Source organism: Cottoperca gobio, chromosome 11 (genome assembly GCF_900634415.1).
Source record: "Cottoperca gobio chromosome 11, fCotGob3.1, whole genome shotgun sequence".
NCBI lineage: Eukaryota > Metazoa > Chordata > Actinopteri > Perciformes > Bovichtidae > Cottoperca > Cottoperca gobio.
In genome coordinates this window covers 16,642,664-16,665,587 of record NC_041365.1, presented here as the reverse complement: position 1 = coordinate 16,665,587, position 22,924 = coordinate 16,642,664, and the positions used below count along the sequence as shown (strand labels likewise).

The following is a 22,924-nucleotide window of genomic DNA, read 5'->3' as shown; positions in this document are numbered from 1 at the left end:
ATCAGCAGTGGAGCTATTTATTAACTGCAGACGGGTGGAAGTGTTTACTGAAGCACATGTTTCAGTTACTCATGGAGTGGCAGTCTCCCCTTTTTCCCCATTTAAGCCCCCCCAGTCCCAAGAGGGATTTCCATGAGGTCAAACAAACGTGTGGGGTTCTTCAAATGACTGGAGAGCCACAGAGCCACGTCCCCACGATGAAACAGACGGCTAGGATTTCACAAGTGCCTTCACTCCCTCGGATACTCTGTTGGACAGAGAGCTCGGCCAAAATGAGATCCCAGTGGGTGAGGAGGGAATATTGCTTTGGATGTGGGGCATGCATGCCCTGCTGTTGCACAATGAAGACAAATGTGGATTAAGAGCTGATGTCTGAAACAGTTTCTCTTAGAACAGTTACTGAAATCCAAGAAGGACTCCTCCTTCTTGGATTTCAGTGACAAGAGTTACACTTTAAAGACAATCGTGCAGTTCAATACTCGTGGTTTATGAAGCAGTTTGCAGCTTTATTCAGATGCAGACAGCAGTCGAAAACGTGCTTTGTTACCTCCTTTAGCATAGGGTACACTGGACCATCCTTTACCAAAGGATAATCCCGTCCCACAATTCCTTGCGGCAGCACCATGGCAATAACCACCGTCTAATAATTACGTGGCCAAGTGTAAGTGCAGTGGGATTCTCTCAGCACTGCGGTTGTCTTGTGTTTTGTCATTCACATCTTTCCTTGACCTCATTACAATTCCATCGAGGTCAAGGAAAAGTGTTGAGGAAAAGGACTTAATTTCTTTGACTATTCGACAACATACAACGGTACCAAGAGTACCTTTTACTTTGCTTTCATTCAGATCATTAATCTAATCAGTGCCATCAACTATTTTACTTTGACACCTATCAATCAAGTTAGCGAGGAAGGTGCCAAAATAAATGTCCCAAAAATGAATTTAAAGAAGCACACCACAAAATGACCTCACCAGAGGAATAATACTTTGCTGTAAATATGAAAGACAATAAGGAGATATGACCTTTAAATGAAGCATCATAACCCTCCCTGGCTGAGTGCCAGCTGATAAGATGCTGTAGGCAGCAATGAAGCTTCCCACCTCCAGGGATGGACAGGCCACCATGTGACTATTGTCATCACAGAAACCACAAGCCTGCTGCCAGCTGCCAAAGATAGCAACAACCCAGCCGGCTTGAGACTGAATGCGCTGAGGAGAGAGTGACCGAATAAGTATACACCAACCGCAGAGAGCGGCCGATGGAAAACGTTGCCAAGATTCTTAGTTCAGCGTGTCAAATGACCGGGTATACGACTTGATTTTTATATAGTACTTCTATGAAAGTATGGATAATTATGTGTTGTGTGCCCCGCAGACGTGCAGTCTGTCAGGAGGAAGTGGAAAGCAATTATTGGCCTTTGCAATATCTTCCAAACCCCATGAGACGCCCATACAACATCGTGAAGCAGCGTTTTAATCTATTCTGGCACACTTCCCTCAGCTCACCTGTCCTCAGCAACATCCGTCCACTGTAACCGGTTGATGAATGACTCTTTCAGGGTGAAAATGGCAGCAGTTTAATGTAAAAACCCTCGAGAGCATTAGCCTCCACATAAATCTTGATTTAGGAGATTTTGTCTGCAGTGTCTTTCAGCAGAACATTGATGACTCCTTTGTAACGGATGCCAAGGGGAACAGATACTGAAGATAAAGTGGGTGGAAACTGCAGATTAATGCTCTCCATGCTCATTAAGTCAGCAATGGATAATGGGGACATAGTTTGAGTTTCTTTTAACATCTGCCACCCAACAAATCATGTTTAAAGCCGTCCTGTGTCACTTTAACTCCAGTTATTCCACTGTTTATATTCAGAAGGATGTTCACCCTGGCTCAGATTCAGCTGCACGATCTCCAGCAGCAGGCACTGTAGGCCTATAGGATGTTTGTTCAATCACTGGAGGTTTGCATTTGGCTCTCCCGTGGCGAGGCTTATTTTACTCATCTCGGAGCCTTCAAGCTTTCACTGCCAGCTTCGCTAATTGGCCTCCTTTCCCTCTGGAAACCCCAGTGTGAGTGAGGATCTCCATTGGACCCGTCTGCTGGTTGGGCGTGTAGATGCGTCAGAGTGTGGAGATGGGCGGTGCGCCGCTGCAGAGGTGATCCCCGAGTTTAAAAGTGCAGAAGTCCTCTGTGCGCCGGAGCAGTGCGTCACAGCGAGCCAGCAGAGCCAGGATCCCCCGAGTCAGATATCTCAACACAGCGACGAAAATAGCTTTAACACGTCTGCATCAGCCATAATCTTATTCCACCTCTTTTAGATATTTTTCTTTTTGAATGCGACTTTTTCCCCAATTTCTTTTAAAACTTTTTTTATTGCTTACTCTCGTTTTTAGTTATCGGAGTTACAGCGGGAGACGAACCTCAGCAACAGCTGTGGAATACATAATCTCCGCTATATGGATAAGGAATCGCTCCCATCTGCAGCTGTACTCAGAATTTGATCTCAGACGAAGAAGAAAATGAAATCTGCCGAAGAGGGTAAGTTTGACTTTAATTCATTACAGCAGGCTTTCCTTTTGATTATGCTATGAAGTTGTTAATGTGACATTTATTCAACTTCTCATCACTGTTTGACACTTTACACTCGGCGCACTTTCCGTCCAGTTGAAGTCTGTATTCAGTGCAGTGCCGTTAGTAACTATTAAAGCAGCGGTGGAGATATTCAGTGTGCGCCCCTCCCTATGATTTGGGCATGGTGGGCGTGGTTCTGCTGCTGTGAGCCACTCACGAATATAAAGTCTTCCCAAAATAGTCAGAATTGAACCTGTGCGAACGACTGACATGGCATTGTGGGTAAACTTGTGAGTGATTCAGTTGCCAGAGTTCAGCAGAGTGATTTGATGGCGCAGCCCCTCCGGCGACCTGTAGGGATGTCAGCTAATTCACAGCAGTGTAATTATAGAAAACAAACATTTCAGTGCTACTGTGTCACACACCGCAAGCAGAATTAAATGTTAGCATCATTTTCTTTTATTACAAGAAGTCACATGGTGCTGCACTGATGTCATAGTCTTTATGGCAGGGCCCCTAATTCTCTTTAATTTACAGCAGACAAGAGCTGTGGTGACTGCAGGCTGTCTGCATCTGTCTGTCTGCAGCAGCCGTCTCCATCCGTATCAATGCGCTCCACTGTGGGCACATTCAGCCAGCTTCATGCACCATATAACCACAACTCCTGTTTCCCATGTCCCCCCTCCCCTGCCCCTGGTTGTGACCTCAGCCTTCGCCACAGACGGGCAGAGTTTCATATGACCCAGCGGGAGCGTTGGCACGAGACCAGCTTCACCCCGGCTGGGCACAACTTTACAGCATGCAAATAAACGAATCATGTCCCTCCTGTGTTTATTTTCAATGGCTATTGGGACATGAAATGGGCCAACAAAAGCATTGGTGTGTTTTTATAGTGTTACAGTTTATGGGCTAGAGCATGTACATTAAGTGCCATAAATTTGGCAATGTGAAGTGGGAAAAAATCCACCTGGTTTTGCTTTTAGTCTCTTTTAGTCTGGAGTTATTTTTGGCACCTTTATTCATGTCTCACACCTTTGCTTTGTTTAATTTGATGCATTCATTGTGTCATTAGATGAGGAGTTTTAACTTGCATGCATCGGGAAATAGCAAGTTCCAAATCCGGTAAGCAAGCAGTTCTTTTGCCATTATAGGCAACACCTCTGCAACAGCTCTCATAAGACTCAACTTGGCAACTGTCTCCCACTCAGTAAGGGAGCCAGTGAATGTGTGTTTGATTATGATGGTAACAAAGTCAATCTGTTTGCTTTCCAGATGCATATGGCTACACGCCAAACGTCAGTCTCTCCCTCCCACTGGGCAACTCTTGTCTTCCCTCCCAGTACCTCAGCCTCCAGTCCAGCCCCACTATATCTGTCTCCGTCACCGAGCCTAACAGTTATGACTCCCAGGATGACATGAGAGCGGCCGGCTACTATTCATCCTCGAGCGCCCGCCCAAACGGGGCCCCGACCCTGGAGAGCCCTCGTATCGAGATCACAGCCTACGGTCAGTTTCCCGAGGATGAGGTGGAGGAGAGCAACCTTCCTGTTGCCAAGCGAGTTAACTCCATAGTGACGCTGACCCTCCCCAGTGCAGATAGTTACCGCGACCCCAGCTGCCTGAGCCCGGCCAGCAGCATCTCATCTCGCAGCTGCCACTCCGACGCCTCCTCCTATGAGTCAAGCTTCTCCTACAACTACGACAACTCGCCCCAGAACTCCCCCTGGCAGTCACCCTCTGTGTCCCCCAAGGGCTCCACCCTCGCCCTGCCAGGTGATGGCTTCACCTCTGGCAGCTCTCCTCGCAACTCCCCCTCTACATCCCCTCGCACAAGCGTGACAGATGACACCTGGATGGGTCAGCGTGGCTCCAGGCCCAACTCCCCTTGTGGCGCAAAGAGGAAGTACAGCTTTAACGGCAGTGGGGCATCGCACAAGCACTACCCATACTCGCCCAACCACTCCCCTGGACTGTCCCCGCACACCTCCCCTCGCCTCAGTATCACAGAGGAGAGCTGGCTGCCAAACACCAACCAGTACACCAACTCAGCCATCCTGGCAGCCATCAATGCCTTGACCACAGATGGAGTGACTGACCTCGGGGAGGGAATCCCTATTAAAGCCCGGAAAACCAGCCAGGAGCACAGCCCCACAGTCAGCCTGAAGGTGGAGCCTGGAGGTGAGGAGCTGAGTCCAGGGGAGCTCTGTCAGGACGAACACCGGCTAAAGAAGGAGGGCTACTGTGGTGGGTTTCTGGATGTGCCACAGCACCCATACTCCTGGTCCAAGCCAAAGCAATATGTCAGGTAAGCAAAGAATGACATCTTGAGTCAGGGAATGAAATGAACACACGCCTCCTGCCAAATGCAGGATAGATGTTGGCTTCGATAGGTAAACTGTCACCATGGCAGATTGTTATTATTTTTAAAGGGTAATTCCTCAACAAAAAAAAGTCAGGTTAAGGTTACATGATATATCCATAAATTTCATCTGTCTCATACCACTGCCTCAGTGTTTATAATTTGAAAGCATTCCACACAGAGAAATGTGAAGTGAGGAAAATCTTTCAGACCCTGGTTTGAGTTACAGATGAGGATTTTCACCTTGAACAAGATTTGTTCCAACCTGAAATAAAGCCAGAGGGAAATAGCTTTTTGTGTGCTTAAGATTTATGAAAGCATAAAACTTGTGAATATTTAAGTAAGTTTAAAACATATTTATTTTATAAACAGGTTTATCTCAAGCTCTGGCATATCACAGTGTTCACATTCTGCACATTCTACCTCGATAAGTGTATCTAAAATAAGCCCTCCTCCCTCCTTGCTAAGTTGACATGTTGGACATGTTTTCACCCCGACAGCCCGTCCCTGCCAGCTCTCGACTGGCAGCTGCCGTCCAGCTCGGGGCCCTACAGCCTGAAGATAGACGTGCAGCCCAAGTCCCACCACCGAGCCCACTATGAGACGGAGGGCAGTAGGGGAGCGGTGAAGGCCCTGGCAGGAGGACACCCAGTTGTTCAGGTCTGCTAAACCACCAGTGCTTCTCAACTTCTCTGTGTTGTGATGTCTTCAAACAAAGCAGCATCTACTTGAGATACAGGTTGCTTATTCCTATTGTTTCTCTTCTTTAGATTGTCATATGACTATTTTGAAAGGTAAAATAATCCAGTACATCACGAGGAAAAAGCAAAGATCCCCCTAAAAACTACACAATTTTCTCATCATCTTGCAGTTCCTCAGATTTATCTCATGACCCCCACAGAGGCCCAAACCCTATGTTGAGAACCACTGAGCTAGACTGTTTGGTTTACTGTGATGATTAGACCAACACACGGTGCAGCCAGTAGACCCATTTTCACTCGTTCTCCTTACCTCGTCACGTCTCGCCTCAACACTTAACCCCCTGTGTTTTTATACCTCATGTGTTAAAATAGGTTAGGGCAACATGTGTTTCATGGCCTGGCTCTTATGTTATTAAAAGATGTCACATTTCTGAATGGAATACCATAGGTACGCTATTAGAGAGACCAGTCCACTCAGTCAGTTCCTGTCCAGACGAGGGTGACTCAGACTTTTCCATTGCGTTGTTGAGTGGAGCGCAGACAGTTACAAAGTGATGTAGCATGGCCAGTAAGAGCTTAGTCATGAGCTTTAACCACAGGAGCTCTGGTGGTCGAGTCTAAAGAAAAAAAAATTTGGACAACGGCAGATATGTTCTGGTTTAAACCCATCTGGTCCCCCAACCATTACTCCACACCGCTGACCTCACTCTCTGAATAAATAAAGGGTCTGCAGCGCAGAGTCGGACAAAGTGAGCGGTGAGCCGGGCTGTCGGTTTAATTAATAGCTTTTGACATTTTATTAATACATTACAATAAGTCTGCTAGTTAACCAGACATTCGTCACATGTGGGGCAGAGTTTTCTGTTTGGCTTTCAGTTTTGATAAAATGTCTTTTGAGTAGTCTTCCTTATTGCCACAGAGCAGCAGTTAGCGAATCGTTTCTAACATCGCTAAGCAGCCATTTTGAGTACAAACCAGCTGTGTCCCAAACCTATACTACATACTAACTCTTGAAATGTGTTCACCAGAAAAGTGATATATTGAAGTACACTCATCGGTGTTTAATAATACTCTACCTGCTAAATGCCAGAGAGATTAAGTTAGCAACTAGCTGGTGAACATAGTGGAGCATTTAGCAGCTAAAGAGAAGGATGTGTGTAAATCGAGTCTAAAGCAGAGGGGAAAATGTGAAATAAAATGAAATGTGTAAGACAAATTTCGCCACTGGTACACAATAGAAGGATAAAGATTTATGGTATTGTGTTTTACGGTTAAAGAATAGGCCAAACTTCTTGCTCTCTGGTGGACACACTGTGTTATGGAACAGCTATTTCCAAAGTACCTCAATAATACTAATACAATATCTGTGATTATCTCAAAATAGCTGATAATTTTGACAGTTCCATGAAGATCTAGAAAAACAATAAAGCAAGTATTAATAATTTCCTGTTACAACAAAATTATTAAATATATTGATATATTTTACTCAAACTGCAAAAACAATGCAGTTTATACTTCTATGACAATATGAATAGTACAGTCTTTGTATTATTAGCATGTAGAATGGACAGAGTTTTTTCACATTATTGAAAATGCTTGAGGGTTAACAGTATTATGATGTTATATTTGTATGCAGTTGTGGAGCATGCAGACCATGGAAATCAGAACATGTACCATTCAGCATGTTGCAGCTTCTGCCTCACATCTGTACAGGACGTGTGTATTTGTCCATGAGAAGGTGCTAATGATTTAATGACAGGGGTCTGAGTTCACCCCGGCTGAAAAAGAGAGTGTGTGTTCTCTTTAAACCTAAACCCAAACTTCTCCCCTCCCCTACTTTTCTGCTAGCTACCACCCAAACCACACAGACTTCCCTTTGTTTAGGAAAGTTCCCGTGTGTATGGCTGACATCATCGCGCGCAGCGTCCTGCGGAGGCGGCAGCGTCCTGCAGAGGCGGCAGCGGCTAAACCACACACGTTTCTGGCAGGCTCTGATGGAGATGTTGGAGGCAACCCCATCTCTGTGACTTCCTGATTACATGGTACACACAGCGCTGCAGCCTCTGCTGTGGACGCTTGCTGACGAAGCCTCTGTGGCTCGTCCCGCCGCCCCTCTGACTCAAACCCTGCCCAGACTTTACAGAGTTTATTCTGGAAGGTCCTCCTCTGTGCGGTACGCTTCTTTCTTCTCCGCGTACAGCATCCAGCACAGCTAATCCAGCTATTTTCTGTTCTTTTTCAATGCCATGCCGCTGCCTGCCTCAACCACACCCTCCCTTACGCCAGCAGCAGACTGAAGTATGCCCCTCCGAAGTGCTGTGTGCAGTCCTCACCGCAGTTAATGCTTAGGGTTTCATGCTGTACTTTGGTGGAGAGGAAATGCCCCTTATTCAAGTCTGTGAGGTCTTTTCTTTTGTCTGTCTGAAGTCAGCTTTCATGATCAGCCCCACTGCTGAAAAAACACGTCCAAAGAGCTGTTTTCAAGTGCATTGTCAATTAATATTCTGGAGTCATGTGCCTTTTCTTGGCCTTAATCAAATTTAGATTTCTAAGCAAAATATAATCAACAAATATCATGTGAAACAGAAAGCGTGACCGGATGAATTGTCGGTCACACTATCCCTCTTTCAACAAAATTGAAACACAACAGTCCATATACGTTTGTGTGTGTGATCATCCTTTTAGAGCTGGGACTCTCTAAGACACACACAACAAGGGTGCTAACTAGAACCATAGAGTTCTTTGGCTTGTCCCCATAGGAGAACCTTTTTTGGTTCCTAGTAGAACCTTTTATTAAGGTTCCACATTCAACCCTAGAACCATCATGAATGGTTTAACCTAGAACTCTCTCTGTGGGTTCTATCCAGAACCTCGCCACCTTCTTAGAGTACAACCAAGAACCCAACCGTGGTTTTCTAAAGGGATTCCTTTCATATTCCAAGGGTTTCATCTGGAACCCACCCAGGAGGCTCTAAAAATAGCCTTTTTATAAGAGTTCCACCTATAACCTTATTGTCTTCTGAGGTTCTTGCAAAGAACCTTTTTGTATTCTACAGATGAGGCAAACAGTTATTGAATCCCATGCATTGTGGGTGGGGGAACCCTAACCCTGGGATCTCTTAACATCCACGCTTTCAACAATCGTTGAACTCTTTCTTCCAAAAAGGGTTCTTTAGAAGCAAATGGTTCTGGGTAGAACCTCAGCCCTTCAGGAATAACCCTTTGAAACCCTTATTTCTCAGAGTGTAGGAATGGAGAGGGAGCCCCGGTCATCCTCACCCCTCGCTCTCCTCCTCTTTGGTGCCTTGAGCAGCCGGAGTCTCTGCATTCCTCTTGTGGGTGATAATATGAACTAGGGAGGGGTGGCTGCATTGCCAATGTCAAACTGCCAGGGCGGAGGAGCGGAGGGTTTACATGCAGTGGTATCACAGTGATTTAATTGCATCGACAAATCATAACTGTCGTCTGCTACAGCTGCTTTGTAAAACCGATGCTTCAGAGCAGAAAGGTTTTCTGATTTCAACATTGCCACTTAGATAGTTTTATGTCTTCAAATGAAACATAATAATGCTGACATGAGCAGAAATGTCTCTACAGAGGCATACTTTTTAAAACTTTTGGAAGCAATAAGAAATCAGATGACATTATCAAGTTTGATTAATTCTATTTGCTTTAGAAAGTCATGCTGATAATAATTCAAAGCAGATAATCAGTAGTCTGTTTGTAATTACAGTTTGAGAAGTCTAACCCTGTGAGCGGGCTTCCTCACTTCATCACACTCTTTCCTGCTGCCTAAATAAACAGCATTGCTAGGCAGCGACCCATTTCCTTACACAAATATACAGACTCTTAACCCTGACAGGGATCCTCCTCCAAATCACATGTTGTGCCTCCCCGGTCCGAGCCTCTCACCCTTGTTGTGGGCAATCTTCACCTCGAATGCTCTTCTTGCGCAAGTGAAAGCTGTGGTCTTCATTTCAACATTTCCCTGCTGATCGCTTCAGCTGACAATCTCAACCACAGCGGTTTATAATTAGGGTTCGGCATGTGCCTTTATAAGTTTGATATGGTCTGTTGATGGTGATGTGCACATATTGTCCATTTTTCTTACCCACTGAAGCCACTTTTGACTCATAAAGTCAGATTATTTCCATTCTATTTTTAGATATGCTTACCCATATCTATTCCTTATGTTTTACAATTAAGTGTAATTTAGTTCAAATGTATTATTGCATGAATTTAAACATAAACTCCTCATAAATAGAACTATAATGTTACTTTATTCTCACTGGTAGTTTCTCTTAAACCTGATAAATAGTGCCGCAAAATTGCTTGATTTGAATTCAATGGATGGAAATATTTTAGTCTGTTTTGACCAGTTGTGATGCTTTGGTTGAAAATTGAGGAATTTAAAGTTTAATTCATTTGGTGCTTTTTCTTTTGGTGGTGGAATGTGACGGATTACATTTAGTCAAGTACTATACATTTTGAGCTGTACTTCAATTGATTATTTTCTTTAATTGCAACTTTATACTTCTACTTCACTACATCTCAGAGGGATATATTGTACTTTTTCCTAAACTACATTTATCTGACAGCTTTAGTTACTTTACAGATTAAGATTTCTCAATACAAAACATATGAAGAGTTTATAATTAAAAAAAAGATTCTTATAAACAATTTATACAAGTAGAGCTGAAATTATTAACTGATTAATCAATTCTTCAATTGTTTGTTTAAGTCATTGTTCACGTAGAAACATTTCATGGTTCCAGATTTGCTGCTTTTACTGTTAATCATTTTTATATATTACTAATATTGTTGAAGTTTGTTAGTTGGACTAAACAAACATGGATGAAATAATTAGCTATAATTATTATAATTATAATAATTGTTGCAGTTCCATACAAAATATTGTTTTTTAAATGAGCTCCACCTCAACCATCTACAACAGTATAATTCTGACTTTACATTAATGAATGAGTAATAATAATCTAATGCTATAATATCAGTATAACAGTCACAGGCTACATTGTTCTGCATACTTAGTACTTTTACTTATTCCACCACTAATTAACAAAATATAATATATCATAAATATATCAGTCTTTATAATAATGTGCCAAAACACTAAAAACATACATATTGTGTTGGAAGATGAAAACTGACAGCGCAGTCATATTTCATCTCTTCAGTAAAAATAAATCTTTGCTCCCATGCCTACTTGATTTATGACATTTCATTTTACTGCAATTTTCAGTAACAATGTGTGATGTGCACTGATTCACAACTGAAAGCTATGGATTACAGCTTTAACCTCAAACAATATTAGCTGTGACCACTTTGGTCATCTATCTATACATTTAACGCCTCATAGTTTTCAGTGCATTCCTGTAATCTCTTTTTAAACGCTACGTTTCTTTCAATTGCTTTGACGTCAAAAAGACAAGTATTCTGCTCATTCCTCCCCCCTCACACTGTATGGATAACATAACTCTCAGACAGTGTGTCAGTAGTAGCCGCTCTTCTCAGATTTCAGTCTGTGGGTTTGGGCTTCATGCCTGCACTCTGCAGTTTGGGTGGTTGGGGTCATCCTGGCAGGAGGCCTCCTGTCAAGCAACACCTGTGGAGGTCTGGGAGTACTTTGGAAGCTCCAGGTCGAGCCTGGTCACTTCTGTGCTGTCTCCAACTCCATCGTGCCGGGATCATTTTACCGATAAAAATCAGAGCAGGATCACTGCTGGGCATTTTGCATGACCTTGATTGGCCGGGACTCGGTGGGACTGACGTGACTTTGACTTTTCTGAAACACTCGATTAGTCTTGTCACAAATCACAGCGCTGCTCGCTGTAGGTGGTTTTACTGCTCTGTGGCAGTGGCTGCCCCTGAGGACCAGCTACTGTAGGATCAACATCTTGGCAGGCCTGACAGGAGCTGATGGAGGAAGTGTATACAGGCCATTGATAGTAAGTTAAAGAAGATGAAAAGGGTGATTACAAGTCCCTAAATGGGTGCTTTGTTTGAAAACCATCACACTGAGAGCCTGACCTCTGAAAGACCTACGTTTGCAAATGAACGTTTTTTTGGAGAGGACATGAGGGCTTAACCACATCTGTGTCTTTTCCTTCTCTCTCTCCTCTTAGCTCCACGGCTACATGGAGAGCGAGCCTCTGACCCTGCAGCTGTTTATTGGCACAGCTGACGACAGGCTGCTGAGGCCCCACGCCTTCTACCAGGTCCACCGCATCACCGGGAAGACAGTGTCCACCCCAAGCCACGAGGCCCTGCACAACAACACCAAGATCCTGGAGATCCCACTGCTGCCAGAGAATAACATGCGGGCCATGTGAGTATCAGGGGCTGTACCCATCCAGTGAGGTTTCACTTGGTGATTTGTAGCTTTGAATATGTCCACAGCAGCAGGTTCAAACTGGGATAAATCAAGTGACAGTTTGTAGCATTTGGAGTTATTTCTGAGTCGTCCAAATCAAATCTCAAGTCATTTCAGATTTGTCATCAATGTTGAGTCTCCATCCACTCAAGAATTGACGTGGACTTGTTTTAGATTACTTGAGACTTGAGACTTGGACCAAATGACTTCGGACAATATCCGTTCTAGGTCATGTGTTAATTCTGACCATTATAATAATACAGCATGTGAACATCTTCCTCTCAAAGTCCTGACCAAGTCATAACTGCTTAACATAGACTTGACTAGACTAAACTTGAGACTTGACTAAAACTTCCCATCTGATGCAACCACTCTGTAAACATGTGCATCACTGAATCTCTAAACTCAAATGTGATGCGTTTACATCTGTGGCATCCTTCCGGTCCTCTGCAGGGGGAAATGTTGTTCCTCTCGGGCTGATGGAAGCCTCTTAAAACATATTAGATTGCTGCTTTTCAGAAACCGCTAACAGTCTGAAGATATGAAGTTTGCTCCTTGTGTTCATTATTCTGTGTCCGGGAGCATGTGTGCCTTCTGTGTGTTTGGGTTGTGAACGTGTTGCCCTCGGTACACAGACGGATGGCTTTCCCATTTTGTAAGCCTCAGAGATCAGATTACCGGGGAAGCTCTGGGCTGCTAACAGCGACCGGGGCTTTCTGTCTGAGCTTGAGGCAGAAGCAGACTGCTAGCGTCAGCACTTTCTCTACGTTTTAATGGATGTAACACATAAGCTCCCGTTATACAATGACTTCACCTCAGGATACGGTTTCTCTTTCCTCACGGGGACACGCCTCAGAGTACTTACAGTGCTGGCGAGGGATTATTGGGAGATTTATTCGTTTCGACATGCACTCCAGTGTGACATATATATGTTTTATTATGTGGTATAGAAACAGGCCTTATTATATTTCTGAAGGAGTTATTTGTGATGATTCAGGGGGATGTGAGTTAAATTAAATCATTAATCAACATGATTTAGTTAATATGAAGCCACATTGGTCTACTTGGTATGACTCCAATTATTTCTCAATAAATGAAATGATAGCATTAAATACTGCCCCTCTGCTTGGCATTGTGTTTCTTTCTTGTCTCAGGCACTGAACGAACGCCTCACTTTTGTGGTTTTGCTCTCAGCTCGTCTGCGTAGGCGGAGCGCTGAGCAGCTGGGGTCCTCAGCATCAACACCTGATTACTTCGCCAGTGGAGCAGACCCTGGTGTCTGGCGAGAAGAATGTTAGGGAGTGTTCAAATGTGTGTAAAAGCTGACATTAACTAGGCTTTGTGGAATGCAGCATCAAGTAGCACGCCGATGGAAAAGCCAGAAACCGTTTTGGAGAGGCTCGAGGTGTTTTTAAGTATGAAAAAGTTAGATGAGTGCAGACGGAGAGGAGAGTTTTATTAAGTGTCTGATGAAGACTTTGACGCTGTAAAAAATAGTCATTACTGCCAATTCTTGATTGTAAGATTTGTGGAAGGGGAGCAGTACTTTAGGAACCGTCTCTTGTGGGTCATAACAAAGATATTATCGAAGTGATGAATGTTCCCTGCCTTTTTGTTTCTATGGAGTTTGAATTGCACCCAAGAGTGGATGCACTGAGGTGTGAAGGCTCTGTCCGGGGCGGTGCTGTTAATCTTCTGTTGACATGACTGCAGCCTCCGTCAGTGCTCTGCTGATGAGTGAAAATCACTTTTTATTTGGCTGCAAAACTGTATAAATCACATCCTGAATGATTGTGACAATATGTGTATTATTAATGCATGTGATATTTTGCCTCATGGACGGGCAGAGTTTGGCAAACTCTTCATCCTTTGTCTCCACTAACAGAATCGACTGCGCGGGGATCTTGAAGCTGCGTAATTCGGACATTGAGCTGAGAAAGGGGGAGACAGACATCGGACGCAAAAACACACGTGTGCGGATGGTTTTCCGAGTTCACATCAACCAGGCCACGGGGAGAACGGTGTCCTTGCAGGCTTCATCCAACCCTATTGAGTGTTGTGAGTACAACATTCATTTCTTTTAGATTTTTTAAAGTTCAATTTGGTACAGACGTCCATGTTTCCCGCAGAATGAACTGTAACGACTGGTGATATCCTGACTTTTTATCTATCGCCATCATCAGGTCAAGAATTACATTTTTGCAACACTTTGGTTTATGACAAAATACATGCTCCCATACCATTCCCATCAGTTCAGCTGTTCTTTAGTGTTCATTTTTACGTTGCTTTGACGAATACTCCATTAGTTGCTATGGACACAGTTCTGATCTCCAAACACAGCGACTATTTCTTTTTAGCGTAAATCAATAAAATAATTTTAATATTAATATTTTGTATCTAATTATTAGTTTATTTAGTAAGCAGCCGTGTAATAAGCGGTTCCATTCATCAATAATGACCCGCTTGCTTTATTTATCTCTTACTTAGAAAAGGAAAGCATGCTAACACGCTAAACTATGATGGTGAACATTATACCATCTTAACATCAGCGTGTTAGCATTGTCATTGTGAACATGTTAGCATGCTGATGTTAGCATTTAGCATCACTGTCTCACAGAGCTGCTAACGTGGCTGAAGACTTTTAGTCTTGTTATTGTAAAATACTGGATAGTTTTCAGGGCTCTAATATTTACTGAAATCAAACAATATAAAGTTAGAAAAGAAAATAAATCATTTGTGAAAATACTCGGCAGGCTACATGACACAAGGCTTGTAGAAGTTTCCATTTAAAAAGACCACTTGACAAAATGAACCACCGGATTATTCAATCAGTCGACAGAGAGAAACTTTGATAATCTAATTTCTAAAATATAATAGACTAAACGATTAATCTCTCGATCAAAAGATAAGCATCACATTAACCGATGAAACTAGTAAGGATTTGATGCAGCCCGTAACTACTGGTGCATGAGATTGTGAGCTACATTTTAGCGCAACAGTGTGTGTCTGTGTAAAGGCAATGTAGGCCTTGCTCAATAAACCCTATCGACTCCCTGCGCTGCACTGGAGTTGACCTTTCACTGGACCGGGACAAAGTCAGGCACACCAACCACGTCATGTGGTTCTGGCACTGAGAGCTGCCATAGAGATTAAGTCTTATGAGGTAAATGAAAGACAGTAGTTAAACCATGATCTCAGCCCCTTGAAATAAACCATTGTTAGTTTCTGAACGACTGCCACAAAGCAATTGTTTTGACCAAAATTCACTTTGTGTGTGAGAACGACAGACAGAAAGAGAGATGATGCTTTCCAAAAACAGAGAATTTGAGTTTTATCAAAATCAGAAAGCAGGAGCATCGAATTAATAAAAACTGTTCGTCATATGTGAAAACTATTCAGGTTTGTATTTATGTATCCCGGTCAAACACGATGAAATTACATCTTTAGCAACAGAGAGACCTGGCCGAGACCTCAGCGGTACATTTAGACGGGAAAGGTTTGCAAATAATTCATAGATAATTTCAGATAAACTGAAGCGAGGACTGAGAAGCCAAAAGTTAAAAGAGAGAAGTAAAACAAACACGGGGCGAGGAAAGATACTCTTAAAACAAATATGTGAGAAAAACATCCATCATAATTTGAGGAAAAAACACAAATAAACACAACATGGGGCCTCTCTTTACTTACTGGCAGCTTAATTCTTACATAAAGAGGTTTACAGCTGTCCCAACTGCTCTGAGAGCAGTGTAGGTAGTGATTCAGCCTCAGTCTGGATGCTCAGGTCTGCATGGGGAGTGGGTGTGTATTAGCTAAACGATTTCAGTCCGGGTTCTCTTCTCCCTCCCACAGCCCAGAGATCGGCCCAGGAGCTGCCGCTGGTGGATAAGCGGAGCTTGGAGACGTGTCCCGCCCCCGGGGGCGAGAGGATGCGCATTGACGGACACAACTTCCAGCACGACTCCAAGGTGGTGTTCGTGGAAAAGGCTCAAGGTAAAATAGGAGGAGTTATGGACTCTTATTACAGCTGTGTGTGTGTGTGTGTGTGTGTGTGTGTGTGTGTGTGTGTGTGTGTGTGTGTGTGTGTGTGTGTGTGTGTGTGTGTGTCCCTCCCAGTTGTTGGAGAAACCCCAGCACTCCCTCCTCTTCCCCGGCCGTCAAAATATCCTCCATCTTGCCAGAGTGCCACATGTGGTGCACATTAATGCACTGTATTTTTAACCCAGCAGATTTACATTTGCAGAACTTTCCATTGCCTGTTCAGCAGAGGAATGGATTAAAAATGCAGCATGTGATGTGTGTATGCGTGCACTTTTGTGTGTGCCATGCCTAAGTATTTGTTTCTCTTTTTCTTACTTTAAGCCGTTTTGGCAAGCAGGGAGAGGGGACTGCTCCCAGATGTCGATACGAGGAAGTTTACAAACAGCAATTTACTTGATTAGCTTCAGCAAAGCAACGTGAGCTACGGTGTGGGCCGAGGCTGAGCAATGTAAACACATGTGATCCTCTCGGCCCCGTGACTCATTCAAAAAAAGAGGGAAGCCTTTCATTGTTCCACCTGTGAAAGGAAGAATTCAAGGCTTCCCGGGCACACAGGCACACAGGCACACATCTCCAGCAGTGTACACTGGAGCAGTGAGATTGTTGATCAAAACAAGAAGCGATTGAATGAGCGGAGGCGTCTTTGATTAACCCTGAGCTCAGAACTGCTCTGGAGACAACAATAGTGTCTCTGGTTGGATTAAACTTCAGTTAAAAGAAGAAGAAAAAACATATTTTTTTGGAGCTCAGTTTAGCCAGCTAGCAAAGATAAAGTTCTGGTTGAAATAAATGTATAGAAATCACATTTGTGTTTAGTATTACTCGGAGGCTAGCTCATTAACTTACCTAGCTAGCCTCATGCTAATCAGATTTTGAACTTTGGCATTATGTTATGCTAACTAATCTTTATATCTTATAGCTTTATAAATTAAAAATCACTTCAGGTTATTGGTAAAGCTAAGTATAAAGTTAATACATTGTTTTTTGGGGGTGCATCATTCCACTACTCAGCTACAGGATACATGAGCAAAGTAAAATAGTTCCTCAAATCAGTACAAAGCCATTAATACATTTTATTATTATATTCTAAATATAGAATTGAACATCCTTTCATTGGTAATCTCCAGTAATTAGTAGTAAAGCAATTGTATCCATAAATTAATCTAAAAAAAACCAAATCAACCACATTCTTTCCCCTCATCATTTGACAATAATCATTTCAATCTGCTAATAATACATCCAATAATAAAAATTATACTAATAGTAATTAATAATTGAAAGACCATGAAACGCTGTAAAATATTCAAATAATAATATTAATAAGTGGAACTTAAGCTTCATTTTTGTGCTGCTTTTATTTCAAAAGTCAAGAATAAACATTGCTTTCCTCTCATACCAGTTGCTTTTTTCACAAGGCTCCAGGTCTGAGCCTGCTTGACAATAACTATATCTTCAGCTCTGCCCCTAACAATTAAACCCAACCAATGATTTACTTCTGCCTCCCTGAAACATGAAACTAAAACTACAATCAATTGGACAATCAGATTTGCAGAAACAAAAAGAAAGAATTGACCAGATGTGCATGTGCAGGTCAGTAGCTGCTCCGGTTCTGTTTGGGCTCTGAATGCGACTAACTTTGGGGCCATGTGCCGGCTCTGGACTGGTGTGGATGGGTGTGCGCTCTAGCTTTTTGATGAGGGTTTCCCTGCGTCTGGCACCATCACCAGATTCCTGGGCAAGCCTAGCATGGAAACACCCTTAAGCCAGGCTTCCACAACACTGCCCCCCCCCACCATTCTTCCACCTCTCCATCCAAGCTGCCTCTGTGCCACCAGTTTATTAACTCTGTGAGCTGTGGGCTCCCAGCGGATCATACTGGGTCTTCTCTACAGCGGCTCTCTGTATAAATAGATAGGCAAATAGGTAGAGTAGACAAGTAGAGGCATCGTTCATCTCTGGGGTGAAATGGCATCATTGGTGTGATAAGATACAAGTATGGTAGGGTGCAAAACATTCATATTAAAAAAACATGAAACTCATCTCTGCTTTCACATTCTCGGGTAGAATCTGGACATTTAAAGGGATAGTTTGTATTGTTTGAAGTGGGGTTGTATGAGGTACTTATCCACCGTCAGTGTGTTGCCTACAGTAGAATGTACAACGCCCTGTTGTGCACGGGGCAGCAGCAAAACCTATTTTAGCCACGTGTACGCTATATTTTGAAGAGGGGCTGTTTTATGGAAAGGTAAAACAGTGAAGATTACAGTACAGTTCATTTAGCTGACGCTTTTGTCCAAAGCGACTTACAATAGGTGCAAATGAGTGCATGAAGACATTCTATATATAGTGTACACTTAAACTCGTATAGATTTTTTTAGGTGGGCCTTTCTTTTATGTGGGTACGTTATGCTGCTGCCCCGTCCACAGCAGTACATTGTTTAGCTTCAGTGTCTGAGGCTGTGCCGACCGCCATCTACTGTAGGTAATACTCTATACTGCTATAAGTAGGCTACCTCATACAACCCTACTTCAAAAACATCCGGACTATCCCTTTAATATGCTTTTATTGTTGTTTTATTCGTGCCAAAGCGGAGCTCTGAGAAACAGTTTAACGATCAAACTCATAAAGCCAGAGTGGTGGATGTTGTTGCCACAAAAAACTTTAATTATTTAATTTTACCGATGTAAAATGTTCCTGCAAATTTCCTAATAAAGTACTCTTGCAAAATAACATTCACAAAGCTGTGGTAACGGAACGTGTGGGCATTGAGATATTGGGTGTTTGCATGTGTCCCGTACTTACAGCGTGTGTGGGTGTGTTTGTGTGTTTGTGTGTGTCATTACACGCAGGACAGGGCACCCTGGCTTAAGAACTCAACATTTAATTTGTTTTGGTTTTAGTGTCCGATGGTCTAAATGATGTTTCCACTGTGTGTGTGAGAGAGAGAGAGAGAGAGAGAGAGAGAGAGAGAGAGAGAGAGAGAGAGAGAGAGAGAGAGAGAGAGAGAGAGAGAGAAGGACAGTGAGGGCTCATATGTCTTTGTTACATATTCATGTTTTTGAGTGTGTTGTTGCTGTATGACTCACGCAGAAAGAAGATCCCTGTTTCCCCCCATAGAGACACGCTCTGTCACCTGTTCCTCGCTCAGAGCGCAACATCTGAAAACAGTAACTTTGCTCTATCACGCCCTCCCGAGCCTCCCGTCTCCTGCCTCACTGCTGCCTCAGCAGAAATAACTGCGATAAGATCAGTTCAGTTGTCACTCCTAGGTTACAGCTAATCAGTCATCAGAGATTACTGTACGGCCTCAGCGCTGCAGACATCAGCCTGTAATCTAAACCTGACTCAATCTCACCTTGCTTTCATTTGCCCCGGCCTGCCCAGGAGATGCTGCCTCTGATAAGTCACACTCACTCCATTTGGGAAATTAGGCCCTCATGTCCTTTATTCACCTCTGGGTTTTTTATTTTGTGGCTTAGTGTTCTGAGTTCTCAGATGTTATTTATTGTCTGAAAGAAAAGTCTAAAGGTGCCAAAATCCAAAGATTGAAAACTGTGAAGAAGAACATACAAGTTAATTTCTGAAACTTTAAAACTCACTTGCAGGTCATGACACGAGCAGTGGTGTGACACCGGCAGGGATCTCCATCTTGTCAACATTAGCTAAAAAAAACAGCCCTGTTTTTATCTTTGTGACGATGCGTTATTCCACTAATATATTGGTTTATAAATGTTAATAAATAATAAACTAACTCTGTTTATCTGAAAATGTCCAAATCATCAGATTTGGATGATGCAACTATCTTATGGTACTTTGTAAAATGTGTTACTCTAGTATCTCATAGCAATAGTATAAAATAGTGTTTATATTTAGTGTATACGCTTAGTAGAGGATATGAAAGGATTACAGTAGAGTAAGAAAATAAAACACGTAAACAAAACTAGACTTGAAAAATGTGTAACTGTAACAAAATTAGCTTAAATGTCCACTTACTAGCTTTCAACTGCACCTCATGGTCTTGGAGCTAAACTGGTTATCCACTTCTCTGTTGTGTATAACTTCTCAAAACAGCAGCAATCAAATTATATTAAGTGTTCTTTAATTTTTTGTTTACATTCATGTTAAAAAATTATAAATTGACATTAAAACGATAAAAAAGTGTCTTACTTTTACTCTTCCTGTTTTGTCTGTCTTCCATACTTGTGTTTTGTCACGACGGACACGATCACCAGGCTGCTCGTAAGATTGATGATAATTGATTAGTAAGTCTTCACACAGGATTTGAGAGAGTTAAATTAATACTTTGTATTGGTACTGTCTTTTGATAAAGATTACTTTACTATTCAAAAAGTAGTGTTAGTTTAGAATAGAAATGGTGCTTCTGTAATCTCTATTTACAGATTTCTGCATATGAATGCACAATCTGTAGCTCAACTGGTCAAGACTTTAGTATCAGAAGCCTCCAGTGGCGGGCCATTTCCCACCTAGGCCTTCAGTGATGTCCTACACAGTCCTACCTGAATTATTCCACCTCTTAATACCATCATTATGACGCCATGGCTCTAGAAACTATACATTTAGACAGAAACGCAGTATAACCGGGCGTTGCATCACCCTAACAACAGAGTTATATTAATATTTACGAAACATTTAGTTGTAAATAGCAAGTCATTCCCAGCAGTTCGTCTTGAAAATGGCGTTGTAATTATATCTGCGACCAAATCGATCTCTTCTCCTCCTTCAGCCATTGTGGGTTGAAAAAATATACACAAATTAGCTTGTTCAAAGTTTGCTAGCTCTGCATAGCTCTGCCTCTCAATAGTGCGTATCCAATCAAAAGACGTGCACGTGCTGACGTTATCGTACGCCTGCTAGCTGGCCCCGGTGTCCCCAACTTGAAATCTGATTGGTTAACGCCACAGTTTTGTCTCCGTTCACTTTAAGCGACAGGCGCCCGCACTGTTGATTCTGAAGGCCTCAGGGCAGATTTCGTGGACCCTGGCAACACATCATGGCTGAAATATGATTGGATAAAAGCTCTAACATAAAGGCCAGACCTCCAAATCTCCATCTGAGGCTGGAAGCAGCGCAACCAAGAGGAAAGCTATGAAATGAAGAGAATGAGACTATGAGGAATAATTTAATACATATTTGTGGAAAAAATATAATAAAAATGTAATTTATATTCTGATGATGTTTAGTCCAGCAGAGAAGGCCTTGCTGGCCCTGACGGCCCACCACTGGAAGCCTCTAATTTCCTTCTTCTCAGTAATATTTATCACGTTGGAGCGGCTTTGGTTGTACAACAGTCTGTGTGGAGAGCGAAAGAGGTGGAACGCATTGGCCGAAATGCAATCACCACCGGCTTTCATCTGATGACAGTTTAACTTTTTATTAGCTCGCAAACCAACTACTTGTGAAACAATCCAGTCGTAGACGTCATTGTCTCTCAACTCCATTTTCTCATCTCAACTTTCTAATCGGACTGTAAACAATGATATGCCTGTATAACCGTTATCCAGATATCCACCGGCTCCATTGGCCGTCGCCCCCAGAGCCTTATCGTTGTCAGACCGACGGCTAATGGGTTCCAAAGATCGGTGCCTCTGTTTCAGAAGCGTGCAGTTATCTGAAAATAGTGCACACCCTCCAGCCAATCACAATCCAGCTCTGCGTAATATTTCATACCGTGGCCATTTTATAAAGTGTATGAATATGTATTCTACCACTTTCTACTTGATTACTTTGACTTCTTTTTTACTTCCTTCCAGTCTGTTTAATGAAGTGTGGTTTTCTGCCCCCCACCAGCACTGATAATAGCTTAATTTGAGTGAGAGAAGAAACCCTCTTGTGAAAAGAGCACTTTGCACTGGACCTGCTCCGCTGCACTCAGCATCACTGTGAATAACCATTCCGCTGATGGTTGGCAGTTCCTCAGCTCAGCTGCAGGGGTAGCCGTGTTTTTATTCACTGATCCTCCTCACCTATCCGTCTTTTTGTGAGCCGGTGAGTTGGCGCGTCAGACAGGTCGAGACCTGGATGACTTTCCATGTCTGACCAGAACACCCCGACAATTTAGTCTAATTGTCGTTGGCCGGAGCAGCCGCACAAGTAACAGGAACCTGAAAATTGAACTGTGAGAGGATTATGGTGCTGTAGGGCTGCCAGATGGTGTCTGGAATTACCTGTAGAAAATTATAGATAACCATCCTTCTTTAAGCCCCATGGGAGCTGTGAGCGAGATGACAGTAATGTAACAGCGGAGGCTGTTTTTAACATGTGGTAGCTCAGTTAGCTTTGAGCAGTGGTTTTGTTTGGAGGGAAGGGCGGTCAAGAGGCCTCGGTTTCATTGCATTCATAAAACAATGACTTCCACTTGAAGCCGTTCAGTGGTTTGGCTGCCTATGACACTTCTGAGAACAATGGCTGTTTTCATAAACAAATCAATTACAGCCGCATAAACAGCGGGGATTATGTTTTCATAAATTACAGTGCATGATTCATAAAAATTGCAGGCCCGTTTTAAAAACTCAAGAGATGGATTTCTCGATGAAAGCGCTGCCTTGTGTCAAGATGACGTTGCACAGTGACAGGCGCCACTGCAGCTGCAAGCAGCGCTGCTGCAGAGCAGAAGTTAGCATCTCGTCCTCGACTGCTGCCATTTATCAGCTCGGCTCAGTCGTCCACACCGCAGCCGCTTGCATGCAACTTAAAAGATCCACGTGTTTTCAGGGAGGGAGGAAGGAAGAAGTTTCAGTCATCAGTCAGAGGACAAGGGAAGTCTTTGAGCATGGCACTTGGGCCTGAGTAGAGCATGTGTTTATATTTATTGTACGTTATGAGGCCTTGGGCACACGCCACCCC

At 43.0% G+C, this 22,924-nt stretch overlaps 1 protein-coding gene across 5 annotated transcripts in view; it reads left to right on the top strand.

Annotated features, from left to right (window-relative positions):
• The first annotated feature begins 2,034 nt into the window (after positions 1-2,034).
• The window catches only part of nfatc1 (nuclear factor of activated T cells 1), a 41,786-nt gene continuing 20,896 nt past the window's right edge, over positions 2,035-22,924 (top strand). The window contains exons 1-7 of one of the 5 annotated variants that reach the window (XM_029443765.1): positions 2,035-2,537; positions 3,643-3,692; positions 3,843-4,875; positions 5,430-5,589; positions 11,774-11,976; positions 13,907-14,079; positions 15,871-16,011. In XM_029443765.1, the coding sequence (XP_029299625.1) occupies positions 3,662-3,692; positions 3,843-4,875; positions 5,430-5,589; positions 11,774-11,976; positions 13,907-14,079; positions 15,871-16,011 (1,741 nt within the window). In that variant the 5' untranslated portion in view covers positions 2,035-2,537; positions 3,643-3,661. The remainder of the gene's footprint in view (positions 2,538-3,642; positions 3,693-3,842; positions 4,876-5,429; positions 5,590-11,773; positions 11,977-13,906; positions 14,080-15,870; positions 16,012-22,924) is intronic. The other 4 variants (XM_029443767.1, XM_029443768.1, XM_029443766.1 and 1 more) reach the window with 4 other exon arrangements.